Genomic DNA, 22,099 nt, shown 5'->3' with positions numbered 1-22,099 from the left:
GTTGAAATAACACCAACCTATAGCACCGCCAGGGAGGAAAACCTGTTGAAAATAACACCAACCTATAGCACCGCCAGGGAGGAAAACCCGTTGAAATAACACCAACCTATAGCACAGCCAGGGAGGAAAACCCAGTGAAATAACACCAACCTATAGCACCGCCAGGGAGGAAAACCCAGTGAAATAACACCAACCTATAGCAACAGCCAGGGAGGAAAACCCGGTGAAATAACACCAACCTATAGCACCTCCAGGGAGGAAAACCTGTTGAAATAACACCAACCTATAGCACAGCCAGGGAGGAAAACCCGGTGAAATAACACCAACCTATAGCACCGCCAGGGAGGAAAACCCGATGAAATAACACCAACCTATAGCACAGCCAGGGAGGAAAACCCGGTGAAATAACACCAACCTATAGCACCGCCGAGGAGGACCGCGTGGTGCTGCTGAGGATACAAACCGATGTTGCGTTTACAACAAGTGAGGAAAGCCAAACAGGTTACTCGTTTACATTTATAAGTTGAATTGCAATATCGGCTGTTAGAAAAAAAAAATCAAGTGAATTTATTACAGCTTTAACAACCACGGGATGAAAAGGGGTCTTGTTACAAACTAATTTACATGGCTACTGTACTTAAGTTTTAACAACAGTGCCATCTCGTGTTGAAACTACAGAAACACTATTTTACAAAGTCATCTGGTGATGTAAAACAAAAAAAATACCTGCACAAAATCAGCATTATATTCTGTGATTACTTGACATTGGGTACCTGTGGCTCAGTTGGTAGAGCATGGTGTTTGCAACGCCAGGGTTGTGGGTTCGATTCCCACGGGGGGCCAGTACAAAAAAATGCATGAAATGAAATGTATGCATTCACTACTATAAGTCGCACTGGATAAGAGCGTCTGCTAAATGACTAAAAATGTACCTCTTCAGCACCTCCGGTGCATTGAGACGGTGTCGACCTCAGACCTGTAGCTGTAATGAGTGGTCGGAGGTGCAGAATAGGATTTTTTTCCCCCCGGTTAGGTTGTACATTTTTTATTTCGACTTTTTTTTTGGAAGTACATGAAGGCTGTAATGGGAGTAAATGAAAATAGTTGCTCGGCGAAACTCCATATTTGCTGAGTAATAAATGTATTTTGCCATTGTAACGCTTGTTATTCAGATGGCCGGTCTACTGCGCTCCCATTGACTAGCTGGTGTTGTCTCTCTCACTCTCACAGACATTCCAAGGTAAGGATGGAAAGTGTCATTTAACAATTAGCTGCCTACCGTAATGCAGAGCCTATTACTATCATGTTTGGTAACATTTGCCCATGTATTTATTTTCAGAGTTTCAATGAGTTGTAAAAATGTCTCAGAAAACTCTGCTGACTTCCCTGTAGTGAAGGTCAGCTAAGTTAACCGAGGCTACTTAACGTTACTAGCTCGGTATTTGAAGTTGTTATATTATCATTAGTCGTCTATTATCAGGTTATAACATATACTTATTATTCATAATTTGTTAGATATTTATTAACTAATCATTCAGTCAAATACGCTATGCTACAGCCATTGAATCTGTCTCTTTGAGTGTTAAGGGACGGTAATGGCTAGCTATGTCTACGACATTATGTTATTATATTTTTCTATCCTGAAATACCGGGGCAAATATTATTAATCAGTGACTGAAATTTCACGCTACGTGATATTGACTTCCGGACTTGGAGAGCGCGCAAAGCGTTGGTTTAACCGTGTTAGGAAATAGAAAGACAGGGGCGTTAGAGGAGACGCGTCATAATCATAGTCGATATCTCTAAAGGCCAGTTTATGTTGCTTTCAAGACAACTGGGAACTCGGGTGGGAAGAAAAACGAGGTTGAATCATGCGTTCAGTGATCTTTAGGTCGGAAAGTCGGAGCTCTAGAAAATAGGCCCGAGTTGGATGACCAAAACAAATTTTCCCAGTCGGAGCTCGTTATTCTCCGATTTCCTAGTTGTCTTGAACGCTCGGAGGTTGGAGATTTCCCAGTCCCGAGTTGTTTTCAACGTAGCATTATACTTGGTCTATCGACATGTCTGTAGACCAGGACTTTCCAACCCCGTTCCTGGAGAGCTACTGACCGTCCTGTAGGTTTTCACTCCAACCCTCATCTAGCACACCTGATTCTAATAATTAGCTGGTTGATAAACGGAACCAGGTAAGTTACAACTGGGGTTGATGCAAAACCCTACAGGAGGGTCTCTCCAGGAACAGGGTTGGAGAGCCCTGGTGTAAACCTACAGGAGGGTATCTCTCCAGGAACAGGGTTGGAGAGCCCTGGTGTAAACCTACAGGAAGGTGGTGCTCCAGGAACAGGGTTGGAGAGCCCTGGTGTAAACCTCCAGGAAGGTGGTACTGTTAGTACTGTTATAATAATAGTACTGTTTGTCCATTTTGAGACGCCGTAGCGTCGGAAATCATCTAAAAATAACTCAAGAAATCTGTCATTAATTTTGACATTGTTGCCAAGGAGATCTTAGTCACGCAATTTTGCGTCTGACTAGGATGTTTGGTGTGCAGTATTTCTCAAGTGAAAAAATGTGCATGAGGGTGAGTCGTCTCTCATTGAACGACATTATTTATAAAGCCCTTTTTAACATCAGCAGATGTCAGTGCTTATACAGAAACCCAGCCTAAAACCACAAACAGCAAGCAATGCAGATGTAGAAGCACAGTGTCTAGGAAAAACTCCCCTAGAAAGGCCAGAACCTAGGAAGAAACCTAGAGAGGAACCAGGCTATGAGGGGTGGCCAGTCCTCATCTGTCTGTGCCGGGTGGAGACTATAGGAGTACATGACCATTAAGGCCTGATCGTTGCCCTTACAAAAAAAGATTGCAGTTTTGAAACTGCAGTCGACTGTGGTATTTTGGACGCGGAAATTGCAGTAATTCCTGCACTCTAACTGCAGTTACACTTCAAGATTACTGCAGTAAAACAAAACGGTTATTTTTGACACAGTATTTGTAGCGTACTGCAGTTATACTGCACTCTGAATGCTAACTTTTTTCTATAAGGGTCTTCAAGGTGTTCAAACATTCATAATAATCACAGTGGTTGTAGAGGGTGCAACAGGTCAGCACCTCAGGAGTAAATGTCAATTGGCTTTTCATAGCCGATCATTCAGTGGTCGAGAAAACAGGTGCAGTAGGAGGAGAGACAAAGCAAGAGAGAGAGAGAGAGAGGGAGAAGGGGACACTGTGGCCCCATCCGATGATACCCCCGGACAGGGCCAACCAGGCAGGATATAACCCCACCCACTTTGCCAAAGCACAGCCCCCACACCACTAGAGGGATATCAACAGACCACCAATTTACGCAAAACCGGACAGGATGATCTCGTCAGTGACTCAACCCACTCAAGTCGAGTAAAGCGAAGAAGAAAAAAAAGCCTGGCACGATGTGACGCACCCCTCCTCGGGACGGCATAGAAGAAAGGAAAGGGGCTAACTGCCTTGCTCAGGGAGCACTAGTAATCCAGTAACTCAGTCCTGTAATAGGGTCAGAGGCAGAGAATCCCAGAGAGGGGAACCGGCCAGGCAGAGACAGCAAAGGGGGGCGGTTCGTCATTCCAGTGTCTTGCCACTTCATTGAAGAATCCCTACTGTTGACCAATCGCAGACGAGTGGGCGTAGACTTCAGCTTGCCTCAAGAAGAAGAAAAATGTGTAAACAGCTGAAAATAACCCTCGGCTTAGTCCAAAACGAACAAGAACGTCACAAAATGGCATCTTAATAACATGTACAAACTGTTTCAGTTGGAAAGCATGAGGACGACTAGGCATACGCATCCTTCAGTTCGGCTGGCGCCTATAAGGCCAACCTAACGAGTGTGCTCACATACTCAAAAGACCTATGCTTCAAAAACTACAAGAGAAAAAAAAAGCCAATAGTACTGTTTGTCCATTTTGAGATGCCTTAGCCAGTATACACTTCTTCAAATCTGTCATTAATTTTGAGGTTTTTGCCGAGGAGATCTTAGTGGAACATGTAATATGTTTGGTACAGTATTTCTCATTGAACAAATTTGCATGAAAACGAGTCTGTTGAATGAGAAGCAAGACATTTAATTGAAGAATCCCTACTGTAGACCAATCACCAATGAGAAAAAAAACTTACCGAAGTACAAAACCAACAAACGCCTCACAAAACGACAACATAATTTATCCACAAACTCTTCCGAACGGTTTTAGTCGGGAAGCAAGAGGACACATTTAGAATGTGACAAGTGTCTCTGGGTAAAAGTTAGCGGGGTGCGCGTTAATAGCGTTTCAATCGGTGAGGTTACTCGCTCTGACACCTTGAAGTAGTTGTCTCCCTTGCTCTACAAAGTCCTCGGTTTTTGTGGAGCGATGGATAACGACGCTTCGTGGGAGGCAGTTGTTGATGTGTGCAGAGGGTCCCTGGTTCGAGTCCAGGTAGGGGTGAGGAGAGAGACGGAAGCTATACTGTTACACACACTACCTCAATCAGCACGACAAACCGGTGTCTGAATATAGCCTCGCTATTGTTAGTTTTGCAGTGTTTTTTTAATTTATTTACTTACCTATTGTTCACCTAATACATTTTTTGCACTATTGGTTAGAGCCTGTAAGTAAGAATTTCACTGTAAGGTCTAGACCTGTTGTATTCAGCATTTCACTGTAAGGTCTACTACACCTGTTGTATTCAGCATTTCACTGTAAGGTCTACTACACCTGTTGTATTCAGCATTTCACTGTAAGGTCTACTACACCTGTTGTATTCAGCATTTCACTGTGAGGTCTACTACACCTGTTGTATTCAGCATTTCACTGTAAGGTCTACTACACCTGTTGTATTCAGCATTTCACTGTAAGGTCTACTACACCTGTTGTATTCAGCATTTCACTGTGAGGTCTACTACACCTGTTGTATTCAGCATTTCACTGTAAGGCCTACTACACCTGTTGTATTCAGCATTTCACTATGAGGTCTACTACACCTGTTGTATTCAGCATTTCACTGTGAGGTCTACTACACCTGTTGTATTCAGCATTTCACTGTAAGGTCTACCTACACCTGTTGTATTCAGCATTTCACTGAGGTCTACTACACCTGTTGTATTCAGCATTTCACTGTGAGGTCTACTACACCTGTTGTATTCAGCATTTCACTGTGAGGTCTACTACACCTGTTGTATTCAGCATTTCACTGTAAGGCCTACTACACCTGTTGTATTCAGCATTTCACTGTGAGGTCTACACCTGTTGTATTCAGCATTTCACTGTGAGGTCTACTACACCTGTTGTATTCAGCATTTCACTGTAAGGTCTACTACACCTGTTGTATTCAGCATTTCACTGTAAGGTCTACTACACCTGTTGTATTCAGCATTTCACTGTAAGGTCTACTACACCTGTTGTATTCAGCATTTCACTGTGAGGTCTACTACACCTGTTGTATTCAGCATTTCACTGTAAGGTCTACTACACCTGTTGTATTCAGCATTTCACTGTAAGGTCTACTACACCTGTTGTATTCAGCATTTCACTGTGAGGTCTACTACACCTGTTGTATTCAGCATTTCACTGTAAGGCCTACTACACCTGTTGTATTCAGCATTTCACTATGAGGTCTACTACACCTGTTGTATTCAGCATTTCACTGTGAGGTCTACTACACCTGTTGTATTCAGCATTTCACTGTAAGGTCTACCTACACCTGTTGTATTCAGCATTTCACTGAGGTCTACTACACCTGTTGTATTCAGCATTTCACTGTGAGGTCTACTACACCTGTTGTATTCAGCATTTCACTGTGAGGTCTACTACACCTGTTGTATTCAGCATTTCACTGTAAGGCCTACTACACCTGTTGTATTCAGCATTTCACTGTGAGGTCTACACCTGTTGTATTCAGCATTTCACTGTGAGGTCTACTACACCTGTTGTATTCAGCATTTCACTGTGAGGTCTACACCTGTTGTATTCAGCATTTCACTGTGAGGTCTACACCTGTTGTATTCAGCATTTCACTGTGAGGTCTACACCTGTTGTATTCAGCATTTCACTGTGAGGTCTACTACACCTGTTGTATTCAGCATTTCACTGTAAGGTCTACTACACCTGTTGTATTCAGCATTTCACTGTGAGGTCTACTACACCTGTTGTATTCAGCATTTCACTGTAAGGTCTACTACACCTGTTGTATTCAGCATTTCACTGTAAGGTCTACTACACCTGTTGTATTCAGCATTTCACTGTGAGGTCTACTACACCTGTTGTATTCAGCATTTCACTGTAAGGTCTACTACACCTGTTGTATTCAGCATTTCACTGTAAGGTCTACTACACCTGTTGTATTCAGCATTTCACTGTAAGGTCTACTACACCTGTTGTATTCAGCATTTCACTGTGAGGTCTACTACACCTGTTGTATTCAGCATTTCACTGTGAGGTCTACTACACCTGTTGTATTCAGCATTTCACTGTAAGGTCTACTACACCTGTTGTATTCAGCGCATGTGACAAATACACTTTGACTTGATTTGATTGGAATGTGCTGCATCCGGTTGGCATTGCACTCACTACCAAATATGGTGGTGAGAGGAAGCCCAGTGGATGGCATTGGGAGAAGATTATTATTTTGTTATTTTTATTTTATTGTAACAATAATAACAATATTACACATCAATACAGGGACATTCCTGTGAAAACAATGACATAATAGACCAGACAACCCCCCCCCCCTCAAAAAAAATACAGAAATAATTCAGGACATCATGAATATGTGATGAGACATTAACAGACATGACTTAAAATAATTTTCACAACTATTTAAAATTTCACAACTTTGAGGGATTTATAAAATTGTAAGTTACAATTAAAATTAAGAATTTTTCCACCCAATTTACATTTGTGAATATAATATTTTGGCCAAGAGAATAATGTTAATAAAATAGTTATGATCGGAATTACAAGGATAAGCATAATGCCATTTAACATCATCAACGGTAAGGCATTGGGAGAAGGTCATCTACAAGACCCTGCTAGGTAAAGTCCCCCCTTATCTCAGCTCACTGGTCACCATAGCAGCACCCACTCGTAGCACGCGCTCCGGCAGGTATATTTCACTGATCACCCCCAAAGCCAATTCCTCCTTTGGTCGTCTTTCCTTCCAGTTCTCTGCTGCCAATGACTGGAACGAACTGCAAAAATCACTGAAGCTGGAGACTCATATCTCCCTCACTAGCTTTAAGCACCAGCTGTCAGAGCAGCTCACAGATCACTGCACCTGTACATAGCCCATCTGTAAACAGCCCATCTACCTACCTCATCCCCATACTGTATTTATTTATTTATCTTGCTCCTTTGCACCCCAGTATCTCTACTTGCACATTCATCTTCTGCACATCTACCATTCGTGTTTAATTGCTATATTGTAATTACTTCACCATCATGGCCAATTTATTGCCTTAACTTACCTCATTCGCACTCACTGTATATAGACTTTTTGTTTTCCTTTTTCTACTGTATTATTGACTGTATGTTTTGTTTATTCCATGTGTAACTCTGTGTTGTTGTTTGTGTCAAACTGCTTTGCTTTATCTTGACCAGGTCGCAATTGTAAATGAGAACGTGTTCTCAACTAGCCTACCTGGTTAAATAAAGGACTTGTTCTCAACTAGCCTACCTGGTTAAATAAAGGTGAATTAACATTTCTTTTTAAAGAAAGAGCATGATGGATTCTGACCAACATTTTGCTAATTTTCTCATCTTTGAAACATTTTGATCTCAATACGAACAGAGTGGATTAAGTTTTGTAGACTTATCCTTCGCCCAAAGTTTTTTTTTAAATGTGCATTGTTTAGAAGTGCAAGTGTGAATTGAGTTATTCCACACGCACTTCAGAGTAGTTGTCCCCTAACGGGAATATACAAATACATGCTAGAATACACCAATAGGCTCTCTCTAACTCGTGGTTGCTATGCCCACCTCCTTGCTTGTTCTGCCCAGTATAATTCATTTGCTCCCATGTGAAATAACAGACGGTGGTCTAACATGGGTTAGTTATAAAACAAAAATCTTTGGTTTAAATCTCAGCGACTATTGAAACGTCCATTGTCATGTGTAGGGTTTAAAGGCGCTTCATCGTCAATCCGCCGTCTGCTTTGGCCGAGCAGTCAGCTCTGAAGGAAGTTGACCAGGAAGTGACTTTGTGTTTATACAGGACCTCCCGTACTCACCTACTGTAAACCAACCATGTCAATGTGGAGCTATACGGAGCCCTCCGTCTGCATTGTTACAACGTTTGAGAGGCGCATGGCGATTCAATATGGAGCTGAATTTTGGCCCCGGTGTGCCTCCGGTATGGCGCCGCCGACCAGATTATCGGATCAAGCATACATTGGATCCTATCGGACTCAGTGATGTCAATTTAGCACTTTTTGTTGCTAGATTTAGCAATTTTTCAGATTACCCTGGCAACTTTTTTTTCCAAACAGCACCCAGCAACAAATTTAGCTACTTTTAAATATGTATTTTGAACTTTTAGCAACTTTTGAAAAGTGACTCAAACGCTAAAATGCATTTTTTTCCCTCTAAATGACACAAAAACGATGTTCTCCGTTACAACACATGTGTCTGGCTGCAGAAGTGAGAGAAGGCAGCAGCAATTTCAGAAAATTGCAAATCGTTGTTGTCTGACTGCAGCAGCAGTAGTACAGGTTCGACGAGCCAAACCCAATGAATATAGTTGGTCACGAATCTTGAACAGAATCTACAACAATCAACATGCCTCAATCAAAATTGTACAGCCAGAAGTACAGAAAAGAGTTGGGAGTCTGTACCTGAACAAAATGTCAAATCATATTTTTTTTTGCAGAGATGACCAGTCAATTTGAGTAACGTTATTGCGTATTCAACGTAATGACATCACAGCGTCATTGAGCAACCAAATCAACCTGCCCCTAGCAACTCACCCTGAAAATGAGTTGGCAACAGTGATCGGACTGCCACAGCAACCAGATCAAATCAACCTGCCCCTAGCAACTCACCCTGAAAATGAGTTGGCAACAGTGATCGGACTGCCACAGCAACCAGATCAAATCAACCTGCCCCTAGCAACTCACCCTGAAAATGAGTTGGCAACAGTGATCGGACTGCCACAGCAACCAGATCAAATCAACCTGCCCCTAGCAACTCACCCTGAAAATGAGTTGGCAACAGTGATCGGACTGCCACAGCAACCAGATCAAATCAACCTGCCCCTAGCAACTCACCCTGAAAATGAGTTGGCAACAGTGATCGGACTGCCACAGCAACCAGATCAAATCAACCTGAGACAAGATGCAGGAGTTCAACAATTCTCATACAGAATGATCTACTTTTATTTCCGTACACTGTGGCTTTAAAACATTTTTTTTCTGTAAACTCGCCATTACCTTGTAAATAATAATGTTATTTATAATAATATAATAATGAATAAAAAATATCTAAAGTTAAGACGTTGTCAGTTATACTCTGGTCATTTGAACGAACCAAAACACTAACCACTTTCCATACAGTTTGTATACGAGTGAAGTCATAAAAATACAATTAAAACCGAATCAAGACAGCTGTGATGGGAAACAGGAAGTATCAAGACAGCTGTGATGGGAAACAGGAAGTATCAAGACAGCTGTGATGGGAAACAGGAAGTATCAAGACAGCTGTGATGGGAAACAGGAAGTATCAAGACAGCTGTGATGGGAAACAGGAAGTATCAAGACAGCTGTGATGGGAAACAGGAAGTATCAAGACAGCTGTGATGGGAAACAGGAAGTATCAAGACAGCTGTGATGGGAAACAGGAAGTATCAAGACAGCTGTGATGGGAAACAGGAAGTATCAAGACAGCTGTGATGGGAACAGGAAGTATTAAGACAGCTGTGATGGAAACAGGAAGTATCAAGACAGCTGTGATGGGAAACAGGAAGTATCAAGACAGCTGTGATGGGAAACAGGAAGTATCAAGACAGCTGTGATGGGAAACAGGAAGTATCAAGACAGCTGTGATGGGAAACAGGAAGTATCAAGACAGCTGTGATGGGAAACAGGAAGTATCAAGACAGCTGTGATGGGAACAGGAAGTATCAAGACAGCTGTGATGGGAAACAGGAAGTATCAAGACAGCTGTGATGGGAAACAGGAAGTATCAAGACAGCTGTGATGGGAAACAGGAAGTATCAAGACAGCTGTGATGGGAAACAGGAAGTATCAAGACAGCTGTGATGGGAAACAGGAAGTATCAAGACAGCTGTGATGGGAAACAGGAAGTATCAAGACAGCTGTGATGGGAAACAGGAAGTATCAAGACAGCTGTGATGGGAAACAGGAAGTATCAAGACAGCTGTGATGGGAAACAGGAAGTTTCGATACAATTTTATAAATGCCGACAGGTCATTTGTTCGTTCGACATGGTAGGATCTTTATTTTTGTCGGTAAACGCCGTTGGAATAACCATCATAATGAAGTAAATTTGGAGTCGTCCCACTACGACTCGGTAACCAGGTAGTATAATAAAATACAGAATATATCTATTATGAACACCTTCACAGGGGGTGGGTGAAAGTGCACCTTTCCAATAAAAAAACGATAGTCTGTCATATTCTGGTGACACGATGATCGATGACAAATAAACATATCGTCGTTTTTATCCATAATCTCATGAAGACTAGTTTACCCCGCAGTGTATCTGTGAGCGGCTGGCCTCAGAGACCATGTCAAGACCAGAATAGGCACATTTACTATTTAACGCAACAGTTGATGTGACAAAACTATCGGCTGAGTTGAAAATGCGATGGAAACACATTGAACCATAGATTTTTATTCGGTAAATGAACATTTAAGTGGAAAAAGTATATTTTGTTTGCAACAAGTCAGTTTGGTGGAAGAAACACTACTGGTGGGAAAATTTGCATATTTTCTTTATGCACATTTTTGAATATTCGCATGAAAATCTGTCGCCAATTGGTTGTAAATCTAGCTATTGTTTATTAATGTTGCCTGGTTGACATTTACTGAAGTCATTTTTAAATGGATGAGTTTATGGGTGAATAGAGAAAGTAAGGCTATTTGGAGCACTGGCTGCTGATGTAATGCTGAGGCCGTCGTTTTGCCTTTATACTTCTTCATTAAGAAAACACACGTTTGATGTCAAACGCCAACAGAATGTTCATGAAGTCACTACGACAATTGTCTACTGACATGTCGATAAACGGACTGTAAATCAGCCTTAACTTCTTAGGGATAGCCCCCCTTTTTAAAACGTTCGCTTAAAATGACATACCCAAATCTGCCTGTAGCTCAGGCCCTGAAGCAAGGATATGCATATTCTTGGTACCATTTGAAAGGAAACACTTTGAAGTTTGTGGAAATGTGAATTGATTGTATGATAATATAACACAATAGATCTGGTAGAAGAAAATACAAAGAAAAAAAACAACAGTTATTTTTCTACCACCATCTTTGAAATGCAACAGAAAGGTCCCAGTTCTACCCATTACGCTGGTTGTAATTCCGATGGTGTCCACAAGATGGCAGTGTATGTGCAAAGTTTACTTGACAGACGGATAACTTGAAGTATGAGCGAACTAGCTTTTCCAGTATTAGTAGCCATATTATAAATTCAACATTTGCAAACAACCAGTTTTCATAACTTCATAACTCTCCATATTCTTATTTTTGTCCAAAAGGAAAAGGCATGCTGTCGCACAAGGTTAGTAGCTACATTTTACGACAAATACAGGGTTTCCAGATACTCCCGTAAAGCCCAGCTCATTGGCTATCTAACTAGCTTTGTTTGACCCCGATTGGTGCTTATTTGACAACGTTAGAGTCGTTCAAGTGAAGTACGCCAGCGTCATCGGCGTGCCATGAAAGCGTCGCTCTCTGACCAAATATGGTGTCCTATAGGATACACTACACTCCTAATGAAATAGTAAAGTCTTGTTACCTTCTAGGATCTCTGAGGAATACATACGAACGTGATTTGACTGGTTGAAACAACGTTTAGCGTGAGATTTTCACAGATTCCTTTCTTTGCAAATTGAATGAGAGGAAATACAAAATCAACCATGCATGCTAAATGGACCTTTTTAGGATATGAAAAAGGATTTTATCTAACAAAACGACACTTCATGTCATCTCTGGGACCCTTTGGATGATAAATCAGAGCAAGATTTCAGAATGTAAGTACACATTTCACCTTCAGAGGTGAATTTATCAGTAAAGGAGTCAATGGAACGCAGACGTTCGGTTTGGCGCGAATTCAACACATCTGCTGTAACAAAGTGGATTATTAGTCAAATCCGATTAGGCAAATTATTTATCTATTGTAACTGGCCCACAATGTGGTTACTGAAGTCCGTTTTTGGATATATTTGGCTGATTTCGTAGCATAACATGCAGAAGCTGGGGGCAGGCAAGGAGACGACTCGGGATCTTTCCCCCACGCGTTTCCAATGCAACTCCACTGTTTAGGTCGAGTTCGATTGACCTCTACTGCATCTATTGCAAACAGGCAATATAGTATTGCCTGGGGGGGGTTGAAGCTGAGATCGTCAGTTATAACTTAAGTATGTGCCAATACAGAAAGGAATCAAATCAATAACTTAACAGTCGTTGGGACTTTGACCATGTGGCCTCTTGTTAAAAATCAAGCCTCACAAGCTATTTAAAAAAAAAAAATGGATAAAAAAAAACAAACAAATGGTCATAAGAGACTTGAATTGGGAAGTATGAACACAGATAATTTAGAGAAAACAAAAAGAAATAAGATCAAAATGTTATGAGAAACAAACCAGGGTCACCCACTATAAGGCAACTATGTAAATTCAAGGTCCAGTTTCCCTTATGGCTTTAAATATGATCATAACCCCAATAACAGCCCTTTTGACTTGGTCTTTTCAACAGAAATACAAGAGATAAGATTCTCCACAAAGATAGTCTTTACCCAAGTGGGGGGGGGGGGGGGGGGGGTTGATCCTAGACAGATCTTGGGTCAGTTTTGGATTTTCACCACTAATAGTTAAGGTTAGTATTGGAGGGGGACTCTGATCCTAGATCTGTCCCTAGGAGATAATTCACCTTGAAAACGCCATTGGGTACATCCTACATGGCACCCTATATCAGGAGTTGCTAAACTTTCAATTCATCAGGGACCCCCCTCATAATAAAATCACAATTCCTATTTAACAGTGCAGATAATCCCAAAACAGTTTAACTATGACTTCTGCAATTCAAACCCCAACTAATCAAGTCTCGGGGCTCTGGGGAAATAACATTTGTGCCGTTTTTAAAAATGAATTTCCTGCGACTCTACACATTTTGCCACAGGTCAGTGTTCCATTTGCTGTTAAGTTTTAAATTACAGTGAATTTATGGTCAAAAACCACATTTTTGGGGGAATACAAGAAGAATTGAGTTTAAAAGATGTATCATTGATGGATAACTGTGATACTGGATACCAACATCTATACGAGCCTCCCAGGCCCATGTTGTGCTAAAGGTTAAGAACAGAAACTGCATGAATATTACATTGAACCCTCAACTTTTACAAGGATCCCTTGTCCAAAATCTGTTGTTTGCTAGCAATATTCATGAAAACATTTTTTTTTTTTTAAACATTTTGCTCTAATACAAGATTGTGGATTGCTCAGCAGCAACAATAGTTCAAAGTGACATACAGCTGACTGACAACCAGATGGGTCACATGATTTCATATTACAGTAGAAATAAAAGAGAAAGTGTCGGGTCAATTACAAACCTCCCATTTTATCATTTCCATTTGTTGTCCAAGAGGACACATAAACTGACTAAAATACTAAAACAATGGACATACAGTACAAGTGTTCATCCCTCCACCACACTAAAAATCAACCCTTCAAATAAGAGTTATTGTACTTTGAGGGATTTTCCCTTAAGTTTACAGCTTGAAGAAAATGAAATGAAATTAAAAAAAAAAAAACTACAAAAGAAATGTATAGTTGTTTTTGTCTGTGACAAAAGTGGAAAATCCACCCGACCGGTTTGCAAACAACCCTCCACTCTGACACAACACAACACAAGAAATCACCAGCAATACCACTTGACCCTAGACAAGACATCTCTGGATACAGGATGCCAGTAGTTCTAGGCCTCAGACAAGGTAGTAGAGATAGCTTAGCCATCCGCTACACCTCTATTGGGAGAGGTGATATGGGAGTCCTCACACTGACCCTTTAAAGCAGGGACTGATAAACCAGGGACCACCCCAATACACTGAAGGCAGACCCAGAGAAAAATCAGGGTCCGTAGCCTAGCCTATTATAGCCTGGTCCCAGACCGGTTTGTGGTCTTGCCAACTCCATAACACAAAACAGACTGGCACCAAGGCTAGGTGTATTTGAGGCTTTCACGGGCCCTCTACGGGCTCAATCCCTTTGAGCACATCATAAAGCTGTTTGGGTAGAATCACATATCCCTCTCCAAGCGCCGGGTCCCTGTTCACCCTCTGGAACTCTCCGATAGCCTTAAACCTCTTCAATTGTCTCTCCTGCCTCCGACACTTCTGCTGTACGGTCTTTAACTTCTTCCTCAGCTTGTCCAGTTGTTCTTCCAGTTGCTCAATCCTCTTCTTCTGCTGAACCGTGTCCTCTACAGTGTAGTTGTGATCGCAGGAGATGGACATGCTGTTGGGAAGGTTCTCTACCAGGGGTAAAGGGTCTACAGTGTGATGAGTCTCTGTCTGTATCTCTTGCTGGGTCTCCTCTGTGTCAGAGAGTGGGAGGGAAGGGAGGGTCAGGGGGAAGTCCATCTCTGGAGGGAACGGGTCGGCCAAGGACTCTGCCTATGAAAAATAATAATTAAGTACAAATCTAAAAGGATTTAATGTTTGATAGTTTGGTATACATACCCCAGCCTGGTACCAGATGTGTTCTGTCTTGTCAGGTCATTGTCATGCCAATTGAAAACACCAGGCGTGATAGGTGTGACAACAACCAACGGCATTGGCGAGACCGTACAAAAACAGATCTGAGACCAGGCTATAGGTTCCACAGGAAAAATGATGCATCCTTTTTGTGCGTTACCTTGATTTGTAGTTTACTGAAACAGAAAAGTGAAGGTACAGCATTCTCCTTCAGGACTCTGTTGTTACACTCTGGTTTGAAACAGTCTTTAGTGAAATGCTGAGAGCAGATATTACTGTATCTGGTAGGTTTGAAGTTGTTTCTCCTCATTGCTGCAACCCATTTTCCACACACGTCTGGCCGCGCTAATGGGAACCTGCAATACACCGACAGAGTATTGTTGCATTTCAGTATCAAAACACAAAACAAAACTCTTAAGGTTCACAAATACTGTTATAGTGAACTGTTACAGTAGTTAATGTGTTGGCAGTCCAGTAGCTAGTCACTGTTGTAGTGGCTAACCTTAGCAACAACTACTGTTAAAACAACAATCGCTCCTCCAACTGGCTACATCTGTCAGTGCTGAATCTACCGATTGTAAATAGCCTAAGTAGCCAAAGTCTGACGCGCGGGGCGGAAACGCAGCGCCATTCTGACGCGCGGGGCGGAAACGCAGCGCCATTCTGACGCGCGGGGCGGAAACGCAGAGCCAGTCTGACGCGCGAGGCGGAAACGCAGCGCCAGTCTGACGCGCGGGGCGGAAACGCATTCAAACGTTCACAAGATACTAGTGAGTGACAGCAATAACATTGCAATCTACTATTTATAAAATCAACACTAACATAGCCTTGATGAGTAGCTATTCCCACGCGTTTAACCCAATTACAACTAAGTCAACAGAAGCTAGCTAGTTGCCATACCTCCCAAAATCACGTCATTGTCCCGTTTTACGTGAAGCCTGGTTCGCGTCTGGGCTAGGTCATGGGGGAATCTGGCGATTCTTTCTCAACAACTGTGCAAAAGCTGTGATAATAGCTAGCTAACTGACTGACTAGGATAGTAAACAAGACAAGGCTAGACAACCCGAACATGTATGATCATGCTAGTTCTGTAGAGTGACCGTGGTGATGTCGGGAGTTGAACTTACTTGTGAAATGAAATGTTTTTGTCTTTATGATATCTGTTTTTGCATCCGTAAGCTGAGCACGATTGGACCATCTCTACAATCGCGAGTTACTGGCAGATTTTAACAGTTGTTGTCTTGTCCCTTTTTCCCTGGTCTTTCAATGCTTTATTTTTGTCCTTTCTTGGCGAGGTCTTTTCCACTTTCCACAATGGCCGAAATGGCTTCAGAGATCTGTCTTTGACTTCACTACGGTCGGTCATGTGACATGTTTTCTCAACTCTGATTCGCAGAGATTTTCTCTTTCTTCTGATTGGTGAAGATAATAAGGTGTTATTCCGCCTCTGTCCGCTGGGGGGCGGCAAAACACTGCTGGAAAGATTACATCTGGAATTGTATTCATTCATTTAACCTTTATTTTACTAGGCAAGTCAGTTATTAAGAACAAATTCTTATTTAAAATTACGGCCTACCAAAAGTCAAAAGGCCTCCTGTGGGGACGGGGGCCTGGGAACGAAAATATAGTAGGCAAAAACATTTCATCATCTCGTCTATGATTTTACATTTAAGTCATTTAGCAGGCACTCTTATCCAGAGCGATTTACAGTAGTGAATGCATACATTTCATACATTTTTTTTTGTTTTGTTTGATTTTTGGTTTTTGTACTGGCCCCCCGTGGGAATCGAACCCACAACCCTGGCGTTGCACACACCATGCTGGCCCAAAAGGTATACATTAGTACATTTCTGTGTGGCTTTCATTTTGATACCACCATTTATCCTTTTATCTGGCGAGAACATTTAATATGTTGCCCCAAAACAACTGAACACATGCTATAGGACATGCTATATTTACTCTGAGCTACACGACACAAAATACAATACCTGAGCAGGTACCTCCCTCACCTGGGCAGTAATGGACCACCCCAAGACTGTATCAGGTGGCAGGTTACTAAAAACAAAAACTGGGTCAAAACAGTTGTGTTATTATTTCTGTGAAATTTTCAAGACAAAATTACAGAACTTTACACGTGAAATTAGATTTGAGCTTTTAACATCGGATATGTTTTAATCTGTCTATAAATACTTTAAAAGGCCCAAATCCATGCAATTTTAAATGACCTGAAGGAACAGAGAAGCTTAACTGCTTACGGAAGCTATTTCTGCTGTTTTCACACATTCATTTCCATGTCTCTGTATTGACATACCATTACAGTAATACCCACCCACACCAGAGAGGAATTACCACAATTGTGTCCCAAATGGTACCCTATTCCCTACATAGTGCACTACTTTTTACCAGAGCTCTATGCTACCCTATTCCCTATATATTGCACTACTTTTGACCAGAGCCCTATTCCTTATATAGTGCACTACTTTTGACCAAAACCCGTAGGGCACCATTTGGGACGTATGTTTGAGTTTAAAATGTGGGACGTACCCCAGGAATTACCAGAGATAACACTTTCAAAAAGCTCATTACTGTCAGAGACAGAGACCAATGAGGTGAGTTGGTGGAGTGCTGTGTTACCATTACTGCAGCCAGTTACAGTTACTGTAGCCAGTTACTGTAGCCAGTCACTGCAGCCAGTTACAGTCACTGCAGCCAGTTACAGTTACTGTAGCCAGTTACTGCAGCCAGTTACAGTTACTGTAGCCAGTTACTGTAGCCAGTCACTGCAGCCAGTTACTGTAGCCAGTTACAGTTACTGCAGCCAGTTACAGTCACTGCAGCCAGTTACAGTTACTGTAGTCAGTTACTGTAGCCAGTTACAGTTACTGTAGCCAGTTACTGTAGCCAGTTACTGCAGCCAGTTACAGTCACCGCAGACAGTTAGATGTCAGGTTAGATGTTAGATGTCAGGTTAGATGTCAGGTTAGATGTCAGGTTAGATGTTAGATGTCTGGTTAGATGTCAGGTTAGATGTCTGGTTAGATGATAGATGTCTGGTTAGAAGTCAGGTTAGATGTCAGGTTAGATGTTAGATGTCAGGTTAGATGTCAGGTTAGATGTCTGGTTAGATGTCTGGTTAGATGTCTGGTTAGATGTTAGATGTCTGGTTAGATGTCTGGTTAGATGTTAGATGTCTGGTTAGATGTCTGGTTAGATGTTAGATGTCTGGTTAGATGTCAGGTTAGATGTCAGGTTAGATGTTAGATGTCTGGTTAGATGTTAGATGTCAGGTTAGATGTCTGGTTAGATGTCTGGTTAGATGTCTGGTTAGATGTCAGGTTAGATGTCTGGTTAGATGTCAGGTTAGATGTCAGGTTAGATGTTAGATGTCTGGTTAGATGTCAGGTTAGATGTTAGATGTCTGGTTAGATGTCTGGTTAGATGTTAGATGTCTGGTTAGATGTCTGGTTAGATGTCTGGTTAGATGTTAGATGTCTGGTTAGATGTCTGGTTAGATGTTAGATGTCTGGTTAGATGTCTGGTTAGATGTCAGGTTAGACATCAGGTTAGACGTCAGGTTAGATGTCAGGTTAGACGTTAGATGTCTGGTTAGATGTTAGATGTCAGGTTAGACGTCAGGTTAGATGTCAGGTTAGATGTCAGGTTAGACGTTAGATGTCTGGTTAGATGTTAGATGTCAGGTTAGACGTCAGGTTAGATGTCAGGTTAGATGTCTGGTTAGATGTCTGGTTAGATGTCTGGTTAGATGTCAGGTTAGATGTTAGATGTCAGGTTAGATGTTAGATGTCAGGTTAGATGTTAGATGTCTGGTTAGACGTTAGATGTCTGGTTAGATGTCTGGTTAGATGTCAGGTTAGATGTTAGATGTCTGGTTAGATGTCAGGTTAGATGTTAGATGTCAGGTTAGATGTTAGATGTCTGGTTAGATGTCTGGTTAGATGTCAGGTTAGATGTCAGGTTAGATGTCAGATGTCAGGTTAGATGTTAGATGTCAGGTTAGATGTCAGGTTAGATGTCAGGTTAGATGTTAGATGTCAGGTTAGATGTCAGGTTAGATGTTAGATGTCAGGTTAGATGTTAGATGTCAGGTTAGATGTTAGATGTCTGGTTAGATGTTAGATGTCTGGTTAGATGTCAGGTTAGATGTCTGGTTAGATGTTAGATGTCAGGTTAGATGTTAGATGTCAGGTTAGATGTTAGATGTCTGGTTAGATGTTAGATGTCTGGTTAGATGTTAGATGTCTGGTTAGATGTCTGGTTAGATGTCTGGTTAGACGTTAGATGTCAGGTTAGATGTCTGGTTAGACGTCAGGTTAGATGTCTGGTTAGATGTCAGGTTAGATGTCTGGTTAGATGTCAGGTTAGATGTTAGATGTCAGGTTAGATGTTAGATGTCAGGTTAGATGTTAGATGTCAGGTTAGATGTTAGAAGTCAGGTTAGATGTTAGAAGTCATGTTAGATGTTAGATGTCAGGTTAGATGTTAGATGTCAGGTTAGATGTTAGATGTCAGGTTAGACGTTAGATGTCAGGTTAGATGTTAGATGTCAGGTTAGATGTTAGATGTCAGCTTAGATGTTAGATGTCAGGTTTGACATTAGATGTCTGGTTAGATGTCAGGTTAGATGTCAGGTTAGATGTCAGGTTAGATGTCTGGTTAGATGTTAGATGTCAGGTTAGATGTCTGGTTAGACGTTAGATGTCAGGTTAGATGTCAGGTTAGATGTCAGGTTAGATGTCTGGTTAGACGTTAGATGTCAGGTTAGATGTCAGGTTAGATGTTAGATGTCTGGTTAGATGTTAGATGTTTGGTTAGATGTCAGGTTAGATGTCTGGTTAGACGTTAGATGTCAGGTTAGATGTCAGGTTAGATGTTAGATGTCTGGTTAGATGTTAGATGTCTGGTTAGATGTCAGGTTAGATGTCTGGTTAGACGTTAGATGTCTGGTTAGATGTCAGGTTAGATGTCTGGTTAGACGTTAGATGTCAGGTTAGATGTCAGGTTAGATGTTAGATGTCAGGTTAGATGTCAGGTTAGATGTCAGGTTAGATGTTAGATGTCAGGTTAGATGTCAGGTCTAGATGTCTTGTTAGATGTCTCGTTAGATGTCTGGTTAGACGTTAGATGTCTGGTTAGATGTTAGATGTCTGGTTAGATGTCTGGTTAGACGTTAGATGTCAGGTTAGATGTCTGGTTAGACGTTAGATGTCAGGTTAGATGTCTGGTTAGATGTTAGATGTCTGGTTAGATGTCAGGTTAGATGTCAGGTTAGATGTCTGGTTAGATGTCAGGTTAGATGTCAGGTTAGATGTCAGTCTGATCAAGAAAGTAATATGAGAGTTGGAGGCAATATATTCGAACACGATCATTACAGGCTTGATAAACTCTGTAATACCACTGATACATTCTGTGGCTAGCTAGATCTGCAATAACCCTACCTAGCTTTAGTCACTATTTTATTTGTCTGCACCTCTTTATCCTATTTGTTGAGATAGATCTGCAATAACCCTACCTGTTGTGTTATTAACCTACCTGTTGTTATTAACCTACCTGTTGTGTTATAACCCTACCTGTTGTGTTATAAACCTACCTGTTGTGTTATTAACCTACCTGTTGTGTTATTAACCTACCTGTTGTGTTATTAACCTACCTGTTGTGTTATTAACCCTACCTGTTGTGTTATTAACCTACCTGTTGTGTTATTAACCTACCTGTTGTGTTATTAACCTACCTGTTGTGTTATTAACCCTACCTGTTGTGTTATTAACCTACCTGTTGTGTTATAACCCTACCTGTTGTGTTATTAACCTACCTGTTGTGTTATTAACCTACCTGTTGTGTTAACCTCCCTGTTGTGTTATTAACCTCCCTGTTGTGTTATTAACCTACCTGTTGTGTTATTAACCTACCTGTTGTGTTATTAACCTACCTGTTGTGTTATAACCCTACCTGTTGTGTTATAAACCTACCTGTTGTGTTATTAACCTACCTGTTGTGTTATTAACCTCCCTGTTGTGTTATTAACCTACCTGTTGTGTTATTAACCTACCTGTTGTGTTATTAACCTACCTGTTGTGTTATTAACCTACCTGTTGTTATAACCCTACCTGTTGTGTTATAACCCTACCTGTTGTGTTATTAACCTACCTGTTGTGTTATTAACCTACCTGTTGTTATTAACTTACCTGTTGTGTTATAACCCTACCTGTTGTGTTATAAACCTACCTGTTGTGTTATTAACCTACCTGTTGTGTTATTAACCTACCTGTTGTGTTATTAACCTACCTGTTGTGTTATTAACCCTACCTGTTGTGTTATTAACCTACCTGTTGTGTTATAACCCTACCTGTTGTGTTATTAACCTACCTGTTGTGTTATTAACCTACCTGTTGTGTTATTAACCTACCTGTTGTGTTATTAACCTACCTGTTGTGTTAACCTCCCTGTTGTGTTATTAACCTCCCTGTTGTGTTATTAACCTCCCTGTTGTGTTATTAACCTACCTGTTGTGTTATAACCCTACCTGTTGTGTTATTAACCTGCCTGTTGTGTTATTAACCTACCTGTTGTGTTATTAACCTACCTGTTGTGTTATTAACCTACCTGTTGTGTTATTAACCTACCTGTTGTGTTATTAACCTACCTGTTGTGTTATAAACCTACCTGTTGTGTTATTAACCTACCTGTTGTGTTATTAACCTACCTGTTGTTATTAACCTACCTGTTGTTATTAACCTACCTGTTGTGTTATAACCCTACCTGTTGTGTTATTAACCTACCTGTTGTGTTATTAACCTACCTGTTGTGTTATAACCCTACCTGTTGTGTTATTAACCTACCTGTTGTGTTATTAACCTACCTGTTGTGTTATTAATCTACCTGTTGTGTTATAAACCTACCTGTTGTGTTATTAACTTTCCTGTTGTGTTATAACCCTACCTGTTGTGTTATAACCCTACCTGTTGTGTTATAAACCTACCTGTTGTGTTATTAACCTACCTGTTGTGTTATTAACCTACCTGTTGTGTTATAACCCTACCTGTTGTGTTATTAACCTACCTGTTGTGTTATTAACCTACCTGTTGTGTTATTAACCTACCTGTTGTGTTATAAACCTACCTGTTGTGTTATAAACCTACCTGTTGTG

At 41.1% G+C, this 22,099-nt stretch overlaps 1 protein-coding gene and 1 long non-coding RNA gene across 2 annotated transcripts; both read right to left on the bottom strand.

Moving 5' to 3' along the window:
* Positions 1 to 8,856: 8,856 nt before the first annotated feature.
* LOC115160170 (uncharacterized) lies at positions 8,857 to 9,887 on the bottom strand. Its single transcript, XR_003869020.1, has 2 exons — positions 9,324 to 9,887; positions 8,857 to 9,248 (listed from the first exon to the last, which is right to left on the bottom strand). It is a non-coding gene; the product is annotated as an uncharacterized LOC115160170 (long non-coding RNA).
* Positions 9,888 to 11,705: 1,818 nt separating this feature from the next.
* thap1 (THAP domain containing, apoptosis associated protein 1) lies at positions 11,706 to 16,292 on the bottom strand. Its single transcript, XM_029710549.1, has 3 exons — positions 16,062 to 16,292; positions 15,095 to 15,290; positions 11,706 to 14,853 (listed from the first exon to the last, which is right to left on the bottom strand). The coding sequence occupies exons 1-3, from the start codon at positions 16,130 to 16,132 to the stop codon at positions 14,419 to 14,421; spliced, it is 702 nt and encodes a 233-aa protein (XP_029566409.1). The 5' UTR covers positions 16,133 to 16,292; the 3' UTR covers positions 11,706 to 14,418.
* Positions 16,293 to 22,099: the final 5,807 nt, after the last annotated feature.

The sequence above is a fragment of the Salmo trutta genome, chromosome 23, assembly GCF_901001165.1.
Source record: "Salmo trutta chromosome 23, fSalTru1.1, whole genome shotgun sequence".
NCBI lineage: Eukaryota > Metazoa > Chordata > Actinopteri > Salmoniformes > Salmonidae > Salmo > Salmo trutta.
The sequence above is the reverse complement of the archived record's forward strand: the minus strand, read 5'-3'. Positions and strand labels throughout refer to the sequence as shown.

Bases quoted from the DNA above. Each gene is read 5' to 3' on its own strand.
- thap1 (XM_029710549.1), bottom strand. From the start codon at position 16,132: ATGGTCCAATCGTGCTCAGCTTACGGATGCAAAAACAGATATCATAAA. The intron at 15,291-16,061 runs GTAAGTTCAACT...GGTGTATTGCAG, and splicing joins AAAAACATTTCATTTCACAA to GTTCCCATTAGCGCGGCCAG. The intron at 14,854-15,094 runs GTAACGCACAAA...TATTTTTCATAG, and splicing joins TCAGTAAACTACAAATCAAG to GCAGAGTCCTTGGCCGACCC.